The 17416-nt window shown below is 52.4% G+C and overlaps 1 protein-coding gene across 4 annotated transcripts in view; it reads left to right on the top strand.

Annotated features, from left to right (window-relative positions):
- Positions 1-17416, top strand: part of CPLANE1 (ciliogenesis and planar polarity effector complex subunit 1) — a 2766109-nt gene that overhangs the window by 1960543 nt on the left and 788150 nt on the right. For all 4 annotated transcript variants that reach the window (XM_078674971.1, XM_078674972.1, XM_078674970.1 and 1 more), the window contains exon 39: positions 10776-10897. In XM_078674971.1, coding sequence (XP_078531097.1) covers positions 10776-10897 — 122 coding nt within the window. The remainder of the gene's footprint in view (positions 1-10775; positions 10898-17416) is intronic.

Genomic DNA, 17416 nt, shown 5'->3' with positions numbered 1-17416 from the left:
TTTAATCTTGCTGGGTATAATAGATATGCTTCTGCACCTTGTTTCTGGAGGGGAGCAATCAATTGCCTTAGCTTCCACCTTCTTTCGACAGTAACATGACAGAAATCAGGCCTGGCGAAAAATGTAACTCCATCAAATGTTTTCCTGGACTCGGGTCTAGCCCTATCCATAATCTCTTGCCTCGCTAAAAAAATTCCCTAAAAACACCAGCATTGCCCTGGGAAGTGTATTCTGCTGTTGTTTGGGGTTCTTTGACTGGGCTCTACTAGCTTTTACCGACTCCAGGATGAAGAAGGTGATGCAGTAGTGGTCTGTCCAATCACATGGGAGGATCGAATCCAGACAGATGGAGTTGTGCTTACCAATGACAAGATCTAAGGTAGCTCCTTTAATATGAGTTGGGCTGTCACAGATTTGGACTAGGCGGAAGTCCAGTAGGAAGGTTTTAAGGCTATTGACCACCTCATCATTCGCATCGTTCCAATGCAGGTTGAAATCTCCCAGGAAGATCTGAGTGCCATGGAAATCAGCGTTCGCCTATTGTTCTACCTTCCCCTGCTCTTGCTTGGCTCAGCAGCAGGAGGGCAGAATCGTGTCTGTGGTCGGCAGCGACACTAGCTTGCTGTCAGACCCTGAAAAGCTGTACCCGGGAGTACAGGGGGGTACCCTAGAGGAGCCCCCAGTCCATGTGATCATACTCCCAGCACTTGATCTGTGTTAGAGTAGGATTCCAACATGTTTAATACCAAACATGACCGGTTTTGGTGTAGCCACTATATAGTTAGACATCTTGTAATGACTGATGTACAGTTTAAGTATTAAGATGTCGATCGCACTTACAAAGCCTCCATGGTTCGTTGGGGTATCCTGCACATGCAGGGGCAACCTCACACCAAGCCCCCTGCCTTCATGACTGAAAGCCCTGCCATAGGGGTGACTTATAGGTTTTAAGTGTAGTGACCTCAGATATAAGAAAACTTATATCTGTTCTGAGGGGTGCAAGCACCAACTCACACAGGCTGCAATGGCAGGCCTGTAGTCACAGCTTAATTGGTCCCCCATGGGTGGTACAAATACATGCTTCAGCCCATGGACGGCCCCTGGTGTACCTATGCCCTGGTACTAGGGACTTACAAGGTTACACCAGTAGCCAATAGTGGATGTACAGATGTACTTACCATGGTCAATTTAGGGAGAAAGCACAGTGACTGGGTTCCCGATTAGCAGGATTCCAGTCAGACTAGTCAAAACATACTGACATCAACCATGAAAGCAAATCCTACTTTTCTACAATTTACACTACAGATTAAACTGGTAAAACAAGCTACTTAGGGGGCGTGGCTTCGCGGGCAAAGATGGTGGACGCAGCCTGTTAGAGCTCCCACCGGCCCGACATTAATTTGCCCATTTATCCTGGCTCCCGGACCCGATCTGCAGCGCATAAGCGTTGACAGGGTGGCGGACGGCGGGGGGTGCCTCCCGGTGCTGCGAGCGGAGCTCCCGGGCCCACCAGAGAGGAGATAGCGGCGGCGACGGCCAGCGGCCTGGTTACAACGTGCAAAGCCGGGGCCTCGATTTTGGTGACTCCCGGGCGGGCGGTCCGGCTGTGGGCCCGCGGCCTCAACTTCCAGTGCTGCATTGGGGCATCGACTGCGCATCGGAGCGGAGAGTAGAGGCACCGTCGTGCCCCCTATTGCCTGCGTGGCTGCCCGGGCCGTAGGGACGTCGGAGGAGGGCTGCGGCCTGCACAGCGATTCGGAGACCGGGGCCTCGAGTTTGGAGGTCCCTGGCCATTGGTGGCGGCGCCCCGAGACGACCCGGGCGGCGTGGCGGACGGCCTGCCTGACATTCTGAGTGTGCCGCTGGTGTACTGGCTGGGCTCCCTGACCGGTGGCCAGCTTGGAACTCCTGCAGGGGTGGCGCCCGGGGCCCGAGAGTGCCCGAGAGCAGTGGTGGCAGTGGCGCAGCAAGAGCAGTGAGTACACGAAGAGCTGCGGGCCGAGGCGGACAGCAGAAGGCCGGCCGAGTGGGAGTCTGGAGTGATACCTTGGGGCCCATTAAGGAGCCTGACCGCGGCCGAGCATTGGACATGACCAGGGTCGGAGGGGGCAGTGGCCCCGCGAAGCAGGGGCCCATAGACAAATACACTGGACCGAGTGGAGGTGCCGGAGCGTCTGGGGGCGGCCAGGGAGCGGGGCCGGACAACGCAGCCCTCATGGCGGCGATAACCCAGTCCAGGGACATGCTCGACGCCAAGATCGGAGCGGTTGGAGCAGATGTGACCTTGCTGCGTCAGGACCTTCGCAATGCAGTGACTCGCATCACAGAGGCGGAATCCAGACTCTCGAGTGTGGAGGATGATGTGGGGACCTTGAAGCAGAAAGTGGCCACGATGGAGAAAATTAAGAGGGGCCTTGCCCTTCGAGTGGAGGATGCCGAGGGGCGGGCGTGCAGGAATAACCTCCGCTTCGTGGGATTTCCTGAAGGATGCGAGAAGGGGAACATGGAACGCTTTTTGTCCCAGTGGTTGGAGACCTGGCTCCCCCCGGATGCATTGTCACACTGCTTTGTGATAGAGCGTGCTCATAGAGCCTTGACGCAGAAACCGCCCGCTGGGGAGAGGCCCCGACCAGTGATTGCCAAGATTTTGAACTTCCATGATAGGGACACCATCTTACAGGAGGCGAGGGCGAAGGACACTATTATGTTCGAGAACCAGAAAATTATGATTTTTCCGGATTACACTAAGATGGTGCAGCAGCAACGACACTCTTTCATAGCGGCCAAGGCAAAGCTGCGAGGTCTGAAGCTCCAATACTCTCTACTGTATCCGGCCCGCCTGCGGGTGATATTCCAGTCGCGGATGCACTTTTTTGATATCCTAGAGGAGGTCTTCAAGTGGACTGATGAGACGTTGAGGGTTCGGCCGCATGCCCAGCCGGGCCTGAACCCCGGCCCATCCAGGAGCACATCTCAGGAGAGGGGCGACCAAAATGTCCGGGGTAAGAGACACAGGAGATCTAGGTCGCGGAAGCGCTCCTCTTCTCGCAGTGGGACACAAGACGGGGCGCCTGCGGACTCGGACCACTCCGGAAAGGAACATTGAAGGACGTCGACCTACGGGGTGGCCAGTTGCTTTCGTGGGTTCTGACTGAGAGTCGGCGATTGGGTGTGCCCTGCTGCTCGGATGGCCGAGGACTGAGTCTCCTGTAACTGTTCGCCCTACACATTGGTGACTATATGGGTCTGCGGGGTAGGGTTCGGGGTGCTCGCTTACAGGGGCTATTTGCCACCTAAGTGGGTGGGTGTTAGACGGGGGGGTACATCTTGTTTGAGGGGGTAGTTGGGGATCCATTGGTATGGTTGGTCTTGGGCGCTCTGTTTTGGGCCCGAGGTCGCCCATGCCGCGACAGATAATTCTGAGTTCTATGTGGTATAGGGGAGGGGGGCGGGGGATGGGGGAAGGGGAGTTGAGGGGGATGTTCTGGGGGGGTGTGGGTGTGGGTGGGGGGTTGAGGGCGGTTGGAGGGATGTGCACGTAATTTCTAATGCCTTGCTAGTACTAGTATGGTGTAGTCAGGCCTGCTGCTGGGTGCTCTTGCTTTGTGTCCCCTGGGATCATGGTTGACGCACTAACTCCGGGGCCCCCCGGGTCGTCCATGCGCATACTGAGCTGGAATGTTAGGGGTATGTTGGATAAAATCAAGAGGGGGGCCATCTTGCGATGGGGGAAGAGGGAAAGTGCAGATGTACTACTACTCCAAGAAACGCATATGATGGGGACGAAGGTACTTAGCCTGCAGGGATTTGGCTATCAGCAGGTTTTCCATGCGGGCTTTACTAGGGGCTCTAGGGGGGTCGCTGTGAGAAGTTGGCCTGATATATGATGTTCACTAGTTCTAGTGACCACCTTGTATCAGTCCAAACAACCCTTATGGTGATTGGTTGTAAGTCAACCTTATAGACCAGCTATCCTAATGGTAGCATGGACAAAGCAGTCTTAGGCTAAACTCTTTTGGCATGTGAAGCCAGCTGTTTTACCACAATATAACCCTTTGAATACCAGATGAAAGGACACCACACAGGTTGTTATGAAAATAAACAGTATATTTATTAATAACAACACCTCTGAACTCTTTATGAGGTCAGAGGGCTAAGCACATGACAATCTCTTACGAAAAATACTACAAGTTGCACAAAATTACAATGGTGCCCTAGGGGCACGACAAACCATATACTAAGTAAGTGGAATGTGAGAGTCGATAAAAGGAATGGAGCTGTCCAGAGGCTGTAGGATCGATGGGACCACGCTATACTAACTTCAGGTAAGTAATAGGAGGCCCACGGAGCGCGTGTGCAGAGTGTGAACTCACACGCGAGATGCGTAACGTCTATGGACAGTACAGTTCAAGTTAAAGGTGAGTACGGACAATCCTGACCAGGTAGGACTAAAACGACTGTGGAACTGGACACTAGGACAGTTAAACTACCCTTGAGCACCGAAATGCTCTCGTTACCTCACCCACGGGCCGCGGGTGCATAGGTGTCAAAGTGCGTCGGGTTCTCGCGTTGAAGTCAATGGAGCCTGAAAGAAAAGATGCTGCAGGCGACCAGGAGGAAGATGTCCTTTGCAATCCAAGGGTGGATTGTTGAAGAAGAAGACCTGAAAGCAGAGGGGACAATGTTCACAGTCACTAGCCAGTGACTGGAGTGGAACCAGCAAGGAACCAGATGTCGTCGTCGCGATCAGGTGAAGATTGGACGCTTGACTATGCAGCCCCGTGGACCAGGAGGTGTCTTCGATTACCAGGATGGAGGCACGAGCTGTCCCACGCAGGCTCTCGCTGTCGGCGGTGTTGGATCCGGAATCGGCGTCAACAGGCCTTGGCAAAGGCAACCCACGCGGTGAGTGAAGAAAGCGTCTGGTGCGGACTAGGAGAGTCCGGGGTGCCCCTCTTTTGGAAGGGAGCAAGGGCCAGTCTGAAGCAACCATACCAGCAGTGAAGACTCAAAGGTTCGTCGTCTAGGAGGTCACTAGCCAGCCGGCAAGTGACCAAACAACGCGTCGAGCAGCAAACAAGCAGAAGGGCCCCACGCAGATCTCGTGGAAGCTGGAGGGCTGATCTTCGGTGCAGGGGCTGCTCGGGGTTGGGGCTTCTCAGTCCCCAAAGCACTTGGTCGAGTTTACCTCGGGAGTCGTGCTGGAAGCGAAGTGCAGTTTCTTCCAAGATGGCCGGTCCCACGTGTCTCGTCGCACCCACGGGTCTCAGCTTTGCTGCAGAAGGTGAGTTGAGGTCGGAGAGGTCTGGGAATCCGGGTCTCGTCGGGCTCTGAAGTCTGGATCCTCGAGGGAAGACGACAAAGTGAAGCCGCTGGACGCTTGATGGTGCCTGCAGTTGCAGGGTGGACACTCCTTGTACACAAGGGAGATTCTTCAGTCTTCTGTGGAGCAGAACGTCGAAGGCCAGAGTTTCTTCTTGTTGAATAGTTCAGGATAATCTAATCTGGAATGGGACCAGCTCCTACCTTTATTCTCCTAAAGGGGGCTGCACTACTGACTAGGTCCCTCCCCTGGGTGGGACCAGGAAGGGGGGTGGCTACACCCCCTATCCTTTGTCCGGTTTCCCGCCAGAGCTGGGGCAGGGATGCCCCAGCAACTGGTTTGAACCGGTGTATGCACAGGGCACCTTGTGTGCCCCAGGCATATCTCATTCCTTTCAGGCCTCCCTACCTCAATACACAAAATCCTGTCTGGGGTGGTGCTAGCACCTCCCAAGGCAGGAAACCCTTTGTCCAAGCCATCCTCGCTGGAAGGACTCCCAGCAGCAGGAGGTCAGACTTGTGTCTGTGGTGGCAGCATCCATTTTGTGATGCTGAGGCTCGAGTTAACTTTAACCGGGGTTCACAGTTACATACATGTCGTGTCCCTCTAGAAGGGTGGAATGCTACCCCCGTCGCCGGAATTGGCGAGCGGGTAGTATTCCAAATCGTATGACACCTTACTCGACATGTTTTGATAATGTTATACCAGAGTTAGCATTTAACCGCGAGGTTGATAATGCACTTAAGAGTATATGGTATAGCGTTATCATGGAACAGCTATTGGGACTTGGTTCCGCAAGCTGCAAACAGGCTCAGCTCATGCCAGAGCACCATCTCACATAATTCCAAGCACTCTGCCTTCAGGATTGATAAGGCCTTCCATAGGAGTGACTGATAGGAATATATGTGTCCATTTTAGGGTTAGATATAGGTATACTATATCTACAGCAAAGGGTGTTTACACCACCTTGCCCCAGCTGTCATGCAGCCAGTTGTGTCAGATTTAGATGGCCAGGCAGGGGTGGCATAATACATGCTTCCGCCCCTGGTAGGCCCTGGGTACACCTATGCCCTGAGTACAGGGACTGATAAGGTGGCCCAGTACCAATTGGTAAATGTACTTAAAGTACATGGATGTCAATTTTAGAGAGAGAACAGCTAGGCTGTGGGTCTGATTAGCAGGCCCACAGCCAGGGAAAGTCGTAAACCAGTGAAGCAAAAAGCAAAAATCTGGGGTGACCATAGGATTGCAGACCCCACTCTCCTACAGTCGCCATCTTGGTCCATCGACGGTTGGCCTATGTTCATGAAAGGCAGTGGCTGGACCCGCAGGGTCGATATATCTTCGTGAAGGGGATGGTGGGTATGGAACCTGTTGTATTTGGGAGTGTATATGGCCCCCCCCCCCCATTGCAGTGGTCTCTGGCTGAGAGGCTGTTTGCTGTATGGGCGAAAATACCTGAGTCCTTAGCAATACTGGGTGGGGATTGGAATGATGTGTTGGATGTGAATGTGGACCGACAGAGGCTGCAGGAGTCACTAACGGTTGCTACCCCTACCCGATTGAGCGCGATGGTGGAGGGGCTTGGCTGGGTGGATGCCTGGCGACACTTGCATGCTGCGGCCCGAGAGTACACCTATATTTCAGCTGTGCATGGCTCTTTCTCGCGCCTCGATTGTGTGTTTGTGCCCGGTGTGTATTTAAGCAGAGTGCGAGTGGCGGCTATCCTGCCTAGGGGATTGTCCGACCATTCCCCAGTGGCCGTAGATATTGAATTGCACAGGAAGAAGCAACCGTTTCGGTGGCGAATGTCCTCATGGCATCTTCAGCAAGCTGAATATATACAACATCTGCGGGTGGCGGTCGCCCAGTATTGGCGGGAAAACTTTGGCGCGAATGCAGATGTGACTAATGTCTGGGAAGCCATGAAGCCCACGTTGCGGGGAGTGGACATAGCGTGGTGCGCGGCGGCCCGTCGTAGGCGCAGGGAGGCCATAGTTGCGGCAGCGGCGCACGTGGAGGTCCTTGAGCGGCGGTGTCAGGAGGAAGGTGACGGTGTGGCGGTCCGGCTGCTCTTACAAGCACAACAATCCTATGCGTCCGTACTGTTGGATGAGGCCAGACAGACTGCCACACGTAGTAGGATTTACCAGTGGGGAGACAAGTCATGTACTATGCTCCATAGGCTGTGTCAAACTACCTTGCCGCCACTTACGCTGCCGGGACTTACAGATAGCGCTGGCGTTACGGTGACGGACCCGGCGGAGCTGGCGACTAGTTTTGCTCGATATTATGCGGAACAGTATGCGCCGCAGGATTGCCTCCCAGTCGATGCAGTCGATAAATTCATTGCTGACCTGCCCCCGAGGGCCGTCTCGGATGAGACGCGTGCGACATTGGATCTTCCCCTTACTGTGGAGGAGCTGGGGGAGGCGCCCGGGCCTAGTGGCTTCCCATGCGAATTCTACAAGAAATTCCAACTTCAATTGGGAACCCACTACAGAGCTGTGTTAGAGGCAGCGCGGGAGCTGGGTTGGCTGCCGGCAGACTGGCGCCATGCCGAGGTAGTAGTATTCCAGAAACCGGGTAGGCCGCCTGCTCGGCATGATTCATATCGTCCTATATCTCTGCTTAACATTGAAGCTAAGTTACTGACGAAGGCGTTGGCGAACCGGCTTCTTCCCTGCGTGGCTGACCTGGTCCACCCGGACCAAGCCGGCTTCATGCCGCATATGGTGACGCGGCATAACATCCGACGGGCACAAACAGCTGTGGATGCGATGGGGGCCACGGGAGAACGGGCGCCCTGCTCCTGGCGGATATAGATAGAGCGTTCGACTCCGTGAGCTGGGCCTACTTGTTTGCGCTTCTGCCCCGTCTCAACCTGGGTCCTGTGTTCATTTCATATGTTCATATGCTGCTGTACACTGATATCACGGCGGCTGTGCGGATCTCCGGGGTGGTTTCCGGGAAGTTCCCAATTGGTCGTGGGACCCGCCAGGGTTGCCCGCTATCCCCGTACTTGTTTGCGTTGGTCATGGAGCCCCTGGCCTCCTGGGTGCGTATTGATGCGCAGTTACGGGGCTTCAGGTGGGGCGGGGGACTCACCGACAGGATCGCACTATATGCGGACGACGTTCTCTTCTTTCTTACTGACCTGGATAGGTCGGGCCCGCGGGTATTGGAAATTATGCGTATCTTCGATGAGGTCTCGGGTCTGTATCTTAATCCACGTAAGTCCACCTTGTGGGTGCTGGGCGATGGGGCTTCTGTGGGCTCCTGGGCATCGGCCTTGCAGGTGGCGGCTGGAGGCTTGTTGTATCTCGGTGTGTTCCTGTCCGAATCGGCGACGATCTCTTGCGAGCGTAATGTGGTGCCAGTTTGGGAAAGAGTTCAGACGGATGTTAGAACGTGGTCCCGGATGCCCCTCACAATATACGGTAGGTCTGCGATTTTTAAAATGGTTGCGCTACCACGCCTTCTGTATCAGCTACAGAACCACCCGCATCCGGTTGCACCCCAGTGGTTCCGGCAGGTTAATTCAGTGCTGGGACGTTTCTTGTGGGCTGGGGGTGCCGCCAGGGTGGCGTTGCGCACATGTTTCTTGTCCATATACTGTGGTAGGCTTGCCACATCGGATGTGCTATCGTACTATCAAGCCTCCCACTTGCTGGTGCTGAATGAATGGTGGTACGGGGATAGGGGAGACCCAGCATACGCCCTAGAGCGGTCGCTGATGGGTGTTCATACATTGCATACGATTTTGTACTCGGCCGGACTACGGGGGCGGCTGCCCCGGGCCACGCAGGTGGTGTTTATGGTATGGCGACAGGCTCTGCGTCGTATGGGTTGGTGGGGCCGATTAACAGCGGAGACTCCTTTGTGGAATAACGGGAGACTCCCCGCGCTAGCCTCGTTGTCGGGGTTCGACGGATGGGATTCTATAGGGATCTCTTCCCTGGGTGATGTCGTATCCGGTGTGGCCCTCAAATCATTCCAGGAGCTCAAGGACGAGTTCCATATGCCCAACGCCCAATTTTTTAAATACCTGCAGTTCCGCCACGCGCTGGGGCCCAGCTTGGTGGGTCTGGAGTCGCTGCCGGAGTATAGCCCGCTGGAGGCGAAGGTCTTCATGGGAGACCTTGGAGATAAGAAGGTCTCACGTATCTATCAAACACTTGTCACTCATTGTTCCTCCTCCCTTCTTCAGTTGAAGGACGCCTGGGAAAGGGACATTGGACCATTAGATGATGACGATTGGAGAGAAGCTTTGGAGTCCCCGCGATGGACTGTAATTGCGGTGCGCCTCAGACTGGTTCAATTTAAATATCTACATAGGGCCTACTATACGCGAGAGCGACTGTGGAAAGCAGGGTTGATTGGGTCCCCGGAGTGTTTGCGATGCGGTGCTGAGATGGGTACTCTGTTGCATACTGTGTGGTCTTGTGCTGGTCTGGCCCAGTTCTGGCGGGGTGTATGGAGTTGTCTATCGGAAGTACTGGGATGGGATCTTCCCCAGACGCATAGGTTGGCCCTTCTCCATGTGCTGGAGGGCGTTGGAGGAAACATTTACAAGCGTCACCTGCTGCTGCTGGGCCTCGTTGTGGCCAAACGGGACTTGTCGCAAGCATGGAAGAGTGACCGAGCCCCCCCACTGAGAGTATGGAAAGCAGGGATGGACTACTTTATGGGGCTTGAACGCCCGGTGTTCGAGGCCAGATTATGCCCCCGAAAACATTACAAGATATGGAGGAGGTGGGCGGAATATAGGGGTTTGACTCTGGATCCTCCAGTGGAACCTGACAATGAGGTGGATTTGGGAGATGGGCTCCAGGCCTGAGGAGACACCGGTTTCCTAGCTTGATACATACAGTTTCTGGAGGCTGGCTGCGATTACGTGCGCTGGGCTAGGGAGGGATAAGGGGTGGGTAGAAGGGACGTTGGGTGGTTGTGGGTGGTGGGTGAGGGTGGGTGGGGTTGTTTCTGATTGGGTTTGTGACATGCTCATACTTCCTATGTTATTCTGGCAGGTCTCTACTGACTGTGGAGGACTGCATACGTGCCTTACCTAATCAATAAAAATAAAATTTTGTTGTGAAAAAAAAAACAAGCTACTTAACACTCCTTCAAGATAAGCCTGAAGGCTGCTTTCGACAGCTACCACTTAAAGAATTTTCTATGGTTATCAAAGACCACTAAAATCACCATAAGGGTTGCCTCGATTAGTACAGGGTGCTCCACTTGCATAAGTGTGCACCAAATAATAAGCCAGCCTCCTACACTGTGTATGACAGACTTAGCACTAGAGTAGTCTTGAGATAATGGCGCTACGTATGCACAGTATTATTGTGATTGATAACACATAGGGATACAGTTACTGGTACTACATATTCTTTTTCCTAAATGCATTAAATTCTTACAGGTGTGTTTTTTTAACCTTTTTTCACATCAGAATATCTGCCTTCAACAGTCCCACAGCTGCTGCCTCCAGATTTGTACCAGAACCTGAGATTCTTGAATGCGTTGGAAGAAAAGATTGTACCATCCAAACCCTCTGATCTTGAAACCGTTCTGGTTAGTGGTTACTTTACTATTTATTTGTAGCTTACATTATGCTGACTTGAAACTTTGACTGGTGTTTAGAGGAGGCCCTCAATCTACTTAAACCTCATGTCTGCATATTTAATTATACTGTTCTGTTTTCAGTTAAGTAACTCATTTTTTTCTGTATCTGTAAGATGGACTTTAATTCTCCGCTTTATAATAAGGAACTCAGTGATGCGGGTAAATTAATCTTTTCTAATGTATATTTCTAACCAGAGATTCCTCACCTTTTGGATATTACCAGGCTCCAGACTGTATCCAGAAACTTTCGTAGCAGTTCTCCTGCACGACAGGAACAGACTAATTTGCATATAGCCAGGTTCTGAGCTGGGATGGTGCGATGAGCTAAAAAACAGGTGATGGATTAAAACCATGATCTCTTGACTTGGTAAGAGTATTCTGCATCATTCAGAAACTCTGTCCATCACCACCCCTTTTTTCCAAAATCGATTTTATCCATACTATGTGTGGGAGGGTATACTCAGACGTGAGTCCCTTGCTCATTGCACCATCAGGATTCAAGCAAACCGGGCCGACGAAGGCTGTGATGCCAGAAACCGGTCCCCGGGAGCTTGTTTCCTTCCCAGTATAAGAATTGGCTTGGTAGTTTGGTTTGCCCTGTTCCCATCATGCACTGGGACAGGAACAGACTAATTTGCATATAGCCAGGTTCTGAGCTGGGATGGTGCGATGAGCTAAAAAACAGGTGATGGATTAAAACCATGATCTCTTGACTTGGTAAGAGTATTCTGCATCATTCAGAAACTCTGTCCATCACCACCCCTTTTTTCCAAAATCGATTTTATCCACACTATGTGTGGGAGGGTATACTCAGACGTGAGTCCCTTGCTCATTGCACCATCAGGATTCAAGCAAACCGGGCCGATGAAGGCTGTGATGCCAGAAACCGGTCCCCGGGAGCTTGTTTCCTTCCCAGTATAAGAATTGGCTTGGTAGTTTGGTTTGCCCTGTTCCCATCATGCACTGGGACAGGAACAGACTAATTTGCATATAGCCAGGTTCTGAGCTGGGATGGTGCGATGAGCTAAAAAACAGGTGATGGATTAAAACCATGATCTCTTGACTTGGTAAGAGTATTCTGCATCATTCAGAAACTCTGTCCATCACCACCCCTTTTTTCCAAAATCGATTTTATCCACACTATGTGTGGGAGGGTATACTCAGACGTGAGTCCCTTGCTCATTGCACCATCAGGATTCAAGCAAACCGGGCCGACGAAGGCTGTGATGCCAGAAACCGGTCCCCGGGAGCTTGTTTCCTTCCCAGTATAAGAATTGGCTTGGTAGTTTGGTTTGCCCTGTTCCCATCATGCACTGGGACAGGAACAGACTAATTTGCATATAGCCAGGTTCTGAGCTGGGATGGTGCGATGAGCTAAAAAACAGGTGATGGATTAAAACCATGATCTCTTGACTTGGTAAGAGTATTCTGCATCATTCAGAAACTCTGTCCATCACCACCCCTTTTTTCCAAAATCGATTTTATCCACACTATGTGTGGGAGGGTATACTCAGACGTGAGTCCCTTGCTCATTGCACCATCAGGATTCAAGCAAACCGGGCCGACGAAGGCTGTGATGCCAGAAACCGGTCCCCGGGAGCTTGTTTCCTTCCCAGTATAAGAATTGGCTTGGTAGTTTGGTTTGCCCTGTTCCCATCATGCACTGGGACAGGAACAGACTAATTTGCATATAGCCAGGTTCTGAGCTGGGATGGTGCGATGAGCTAAAAAACAGGTGATGGATTAAAACCATGATCTCTTGACTTGGTAAGAGTATTCTGCATCATTCAGAAACTCTGTCCATCACCACCCCTTTTTTCCAAAATCGATTTTATCCACACTATGTGTGGGAGGGTATACTCAGACGTGAGTCCCTTGCTCATTGCACCATCAGGATTCAAGCAAACCGGGCCGACGAAGGCTGTGATGCCAGAAACCGGTCCCCGGGAGCTTGTTTCCTTCCCAGTATAAGAATTGGCTTGGTAGTTTGGTTTGCCCTGTTCCCATCATGCACTGGGACAGGAACAGACTAATTTGCATATAGCCAGGTTCTGAGCTGGGATGGTGCGATGAGCTAAAAAACAGGTGATGGATTAAAACCATGATCTCTTGACTTGGTAAGAGTATTCTGCATCATTCAGAAACTCTGTCCATCACCACCCCTTTTTTCCAAAATCGATTTTATCCACACTATGTGTGGGAGGGTATACTCAGACGTGAGTCCCTTGCTCATTGCACCATCAGGATTCAAGCAAACCGGGCCGACGAAGGCTGTGATGCCAGAAACCGGTCCCCGGGAGCTTGTTTCCTTCCCAGTATAAGAATTGGCTTGGTAGTTTGGTTTGCCCTGTTCCCATCATGCACTGGGACAGGAACAGACTAATTTGCATATAGCCAGGTTCTGAGCTGGGATGGTGCGATGAGCTAAAAAACAGGTGATGGATTAAAACCATGATCTCTTGACTTGGTAAGAGTATTCTGCATCATTCAGAAACTCTGTCCATCACCACCCCTTTTTTCCAAAATCGATTTTATCCACACTATGTGTGGGAGGGTATACTCAGACGTGAGTCCCTTGCTCATTGCACCATCAGGATTCAAGCAAACCGGGCCGACGAAGGCTGTGATGCCAGAAACCGGTCCCCGGGAGCTTGTTTCCTTCCCAGTATAAGAATTGGCTTGGTAGTTTGGTTTGCCCTGTTCCCATCATGCACTGGGACAGGAACAGACTAATTTGCATATAGCCAGGTTCTGAGCTGGGATGGTGCGATGAGCTAAAAAACAGGTGATGGATTAAAACCATGATCTCTTGACTTGGTAAGAGTATTCTGCATTATTCAGAAACTCTGTCCATCACCACCCCTTTTTTCCAAAATCGGTGCAGGGCGACTACGCATAGGATTACTTCTGCTCTGAAACTGACGGACTGGAGAAGCATATACACGCTACTGTTGCGTGCTAATGTCAGTTCCTTTCTTTCCATACCTTTGAATGCGGATCCACCTCAACTTCAACCAAGGTTGTGCTCCAAATGCACTCCAGCACAACTGTTTCCCCTACAGCTTGATTTCACTACTGTGGAGCTGTCCTCAGAGGCACTTTCATCTTTTTGGGTGAGATTCTGACCAGACTTTACCACCACCCAGTGATGATGGAAATTATTTACATTTATATTATGATGATGACTGTTTATACATGGATTTATAGAAGCCTAGTGGGCTTGATACTTTCCCTGATACAGGGTTGATTTCTTCCTTGGACTACCAGCAGAAGAGAGTGCTTCCTCTGCTTTGGTAATTTGACATGCTGCTGAGATCTTGGACCTACAAACACCCTCTGTTAAAGTTATGACAACCTGCTTTCTCTGAGCCATTACTCTAAGTCAATGAAGCCCTAACTGACTCTCTGGTGAGCACTTGGTCCAAGCCTTGCTCTTGCCTATTGGTGAACTGGCAGGTAGCCAGGTGCCATAGACTGAAGCCTGGTGACCCTAATTGTCCTATGCAGTATCCCACTCCTGAGAGTTTGGTGTTCCAAGTATCCTTCAGCAAGATGAATCCCCATACAGGGAGTCAAATAGGATTGAGGTGTTAAGAAAACACATTTTAGTTCTCTTTGGCTCAAACCATTAAAAATGGTTAGGATGCAGCCAAATAGGTCATTTGTGCTGGCATGGACACTACCGATTGCTTGGGGCGAGTGGTTGGCAATAATGTGATGCACCATCGCAATACGTGACTGCATTTCACAGGCTTTTCAGGAGATGTGCAGACATCTCTTATGGATATACCTTTTGATCCTGCCTCTGCCGAACAAGCTGACTCTACCTTATAACACTTCAAGGAAAATTGGGCCACATCACGTTCTTTGAGCATCTCAAGCCCTGCCAGACAGTTTCTGCATCAGTTTCGGTCTTTTCAAGACTACCCCAGGGGTTTGAAAACAGGCAAAGCCATTCACCATAGTCCTCTCATGGTCAGGGACATGGATCAGGCAAGCAAATATCATGCCACTAGAGGTATTGATCTACCCACTCCCTTGCGGCATCACCATCCAAGACTATTTAGTTTGCCCTTAGCTACGCACAACCTTGTTGTGGGAGGCATGATCCAACACTTTCTCCCAGGGTGTCAATCCATCACATCCGACAGATGGATCTTTCAGATCGGTCAGCAGGACTACGTCCTTTCGTTCTTTTCTGACCCGCCGAAGCTTCCTTCCATTTGAGAGCAGCTTTCAGAGAAGCAGCTCTCCATCTTGCTGCAAGAGAAATCTGAATGAGACAATTAGTCATAGATTCCTTACCTTGTGAATTACCCCCAGGCGTCAGACTGCATCTGGAGTATTTTTCATTAGCCCTACCCCTGCGCGTCGAAAGGAGGCATCGGTTGGCTCCGCGTTCGTCGTTGGCATCGTGGTTGAAGGGATGACATCGCGACAGATACTTAGACGCCGTCTTAGTGCACTGACATCAGTTCTTTCTTTTTCGGCGCCAGCCAGCACAGATCCGGTTAGAGCGGTACCTCCAGTCACTTTTTGACTGACTTTTTTGCGACTTTTGTTGAGACAATTTTGAGTCTATCGACTCCTGGTGCACGTTAGGGATGCCCGGTTTCAAGGCTTGCGGTTCCTGCCGAAAACTGATGTCGCTGACGGATCCTCACCGTGTTGCCTGTGGTGCCTCGAACGGGACAGCGATCCCAAGTCGTGTTCCGACTACCAGACCACGAATCCAAAGTCTTTGTGGGAGCTGTCCCGAAAGCTTCTCGAAGCCCGGCAGTCCGCTCTGCGCCGTTCAAGGTCCTGGTCGCGCGGGAGGTCGCGGAGCCGGCGCCGCCACCACTCATTCTCAAAGTCTTCGCACTCCTCAGGTAAGTCGAAGCACAAGAAGAAGTCGAAGAAGCGTTGTCGCTCTTTGACTTCTCCCCATACGTCGGCCGACGCGACGAGGGATGCGGGTGGTGCTCCTCCTGCGGCTCAGTGTGCGGAGACCGAAGGTTCGACTCTGAGGTTTCCACCTTCTCCGGGACACGGAGCGACCCGTGTCCAGCTTCGAAGCTTTTACGAAGTGATGCATGCCATCTTTGGGCAGCCTGACTTTGCTGGCGCGCCTTCGGGCCCCGCGGACTTGTCTGGGGGCCCTGGGACTTCGACCCTGGCTGCTCCGGCACCGCAAGGTCCCCTTGGATCCAGGCCTGGATCTGGCTCGGTGCCTGTCGACCTCATAACACCTCCCCCAGCACCAATTCCACCGGCACCAGTTGAAGTTGGTTGTGTCCCTAGCCGGCATCGACCTTGACCTCCACCCCAACGTAGACACTGAGCCGGACCGACGTCAACCGACGCTGGATCCGGCGCCGAAGGGTACTTTTTTCCCCCTGTTCTCCCTCTTGTTCCTTTCAGGCCAAATTGGCAACCAGAAGAGGGTGAGGAGGACTGTGAGGGATACTGAGCCCCTTCAACTGACCAGTTGGAGTATGATCCGGACTGGACAGAGGTGTTGGGGGAAGCCAGTGGTATGGACACCTCCCAAGACTTTTGCATGTTGTCTCCTCCTACCGTGGCTACGGAGGAGGGAGCGTCTTCTGCAGTGTTGTTGCATAGGGCTGCTGAGGCTCTCGAGCTACCTACGGTGGCAGTCAGGACTAACCTCCTGACAGAGGTGCTTCAACTGGCAGCGAGCTCTTCGGAGCCCCTGCTGCCGTTTAATGAAGCCCTAACTGACGTCCTTTTGGGCGCCTGGACCAGGCCCAACTCAGGGGCTCCTGTGGATAGGATGATTGCCCGATGCCACCGTCCAGCTCCGGGCTACCCCACTTTCCTATCCCAACACCCCACCCTTGAGAGCTTTGTAGTGCAAGCCTCAATGTCCATGGGTGCATTCCCTACTGCACCACCTGATAGGGAATCCAAAAAGCTGGACTATCTTGGGAAGAACATGTTTTCTTCCTCCAGCTTGGGACTGGGGTCTGTAAGCACTGCATGTCTGTTGGGCCTTTACACCCACTCTGTGTGGGATCAGGTAGCGCAGGTGTTGCCACAGTGCCCGGAGGAGGCCCGAGCCGTGCTCTCCCGTGCAGTCACCGAGGGGAGAGACGCCGCCAAGTTTACCATATGATGTGTACTGGACACCGCCGACTCGCTCGACAGGACAATTTCAACATCGGTAGCCCTTCGACGCTACGCCTGGCTGAAGTCAACTGGTTTTTCTGGGGATGTCCAGGCTACCCTCATTGACATGCCCTTTGATGGCGGTCACCTGTTCGGCGACAAAGCAGGCAGCACTGTAGAGCGCTTCTAGAACTCTCGGCCTGTGGCCAAGTCCTTGGGCCTCTCCACCACCTGTCCTGTGCAGTCTGCCATTCGCCCTTTTTGTGGCTACGGAAGGGTTGCCCTGCCACATTCCTCCTAGAGCCACAGGCCGGCGTAAGCTGTTCAGCCCCTGCATGGCCGGGGACGTGGGACCCA

This window comes from Lissotriton helveticus, chromosome 2_1 (assembly GCF_964261635.1).
Source record: "Lissotriton helveticus chromosome 2_1, aLisHel1.1, whole genome shotgun sequence".
Lineage (NCBI taxonomy): Eukaryota > Metazoa > Chordata > Amphibia > Caudata > Salamandridae > Lissotriton > Lissotriton helveticus.
This window is presented reverse-complemented; position numbering and strand designations above follow the sequence as displayed.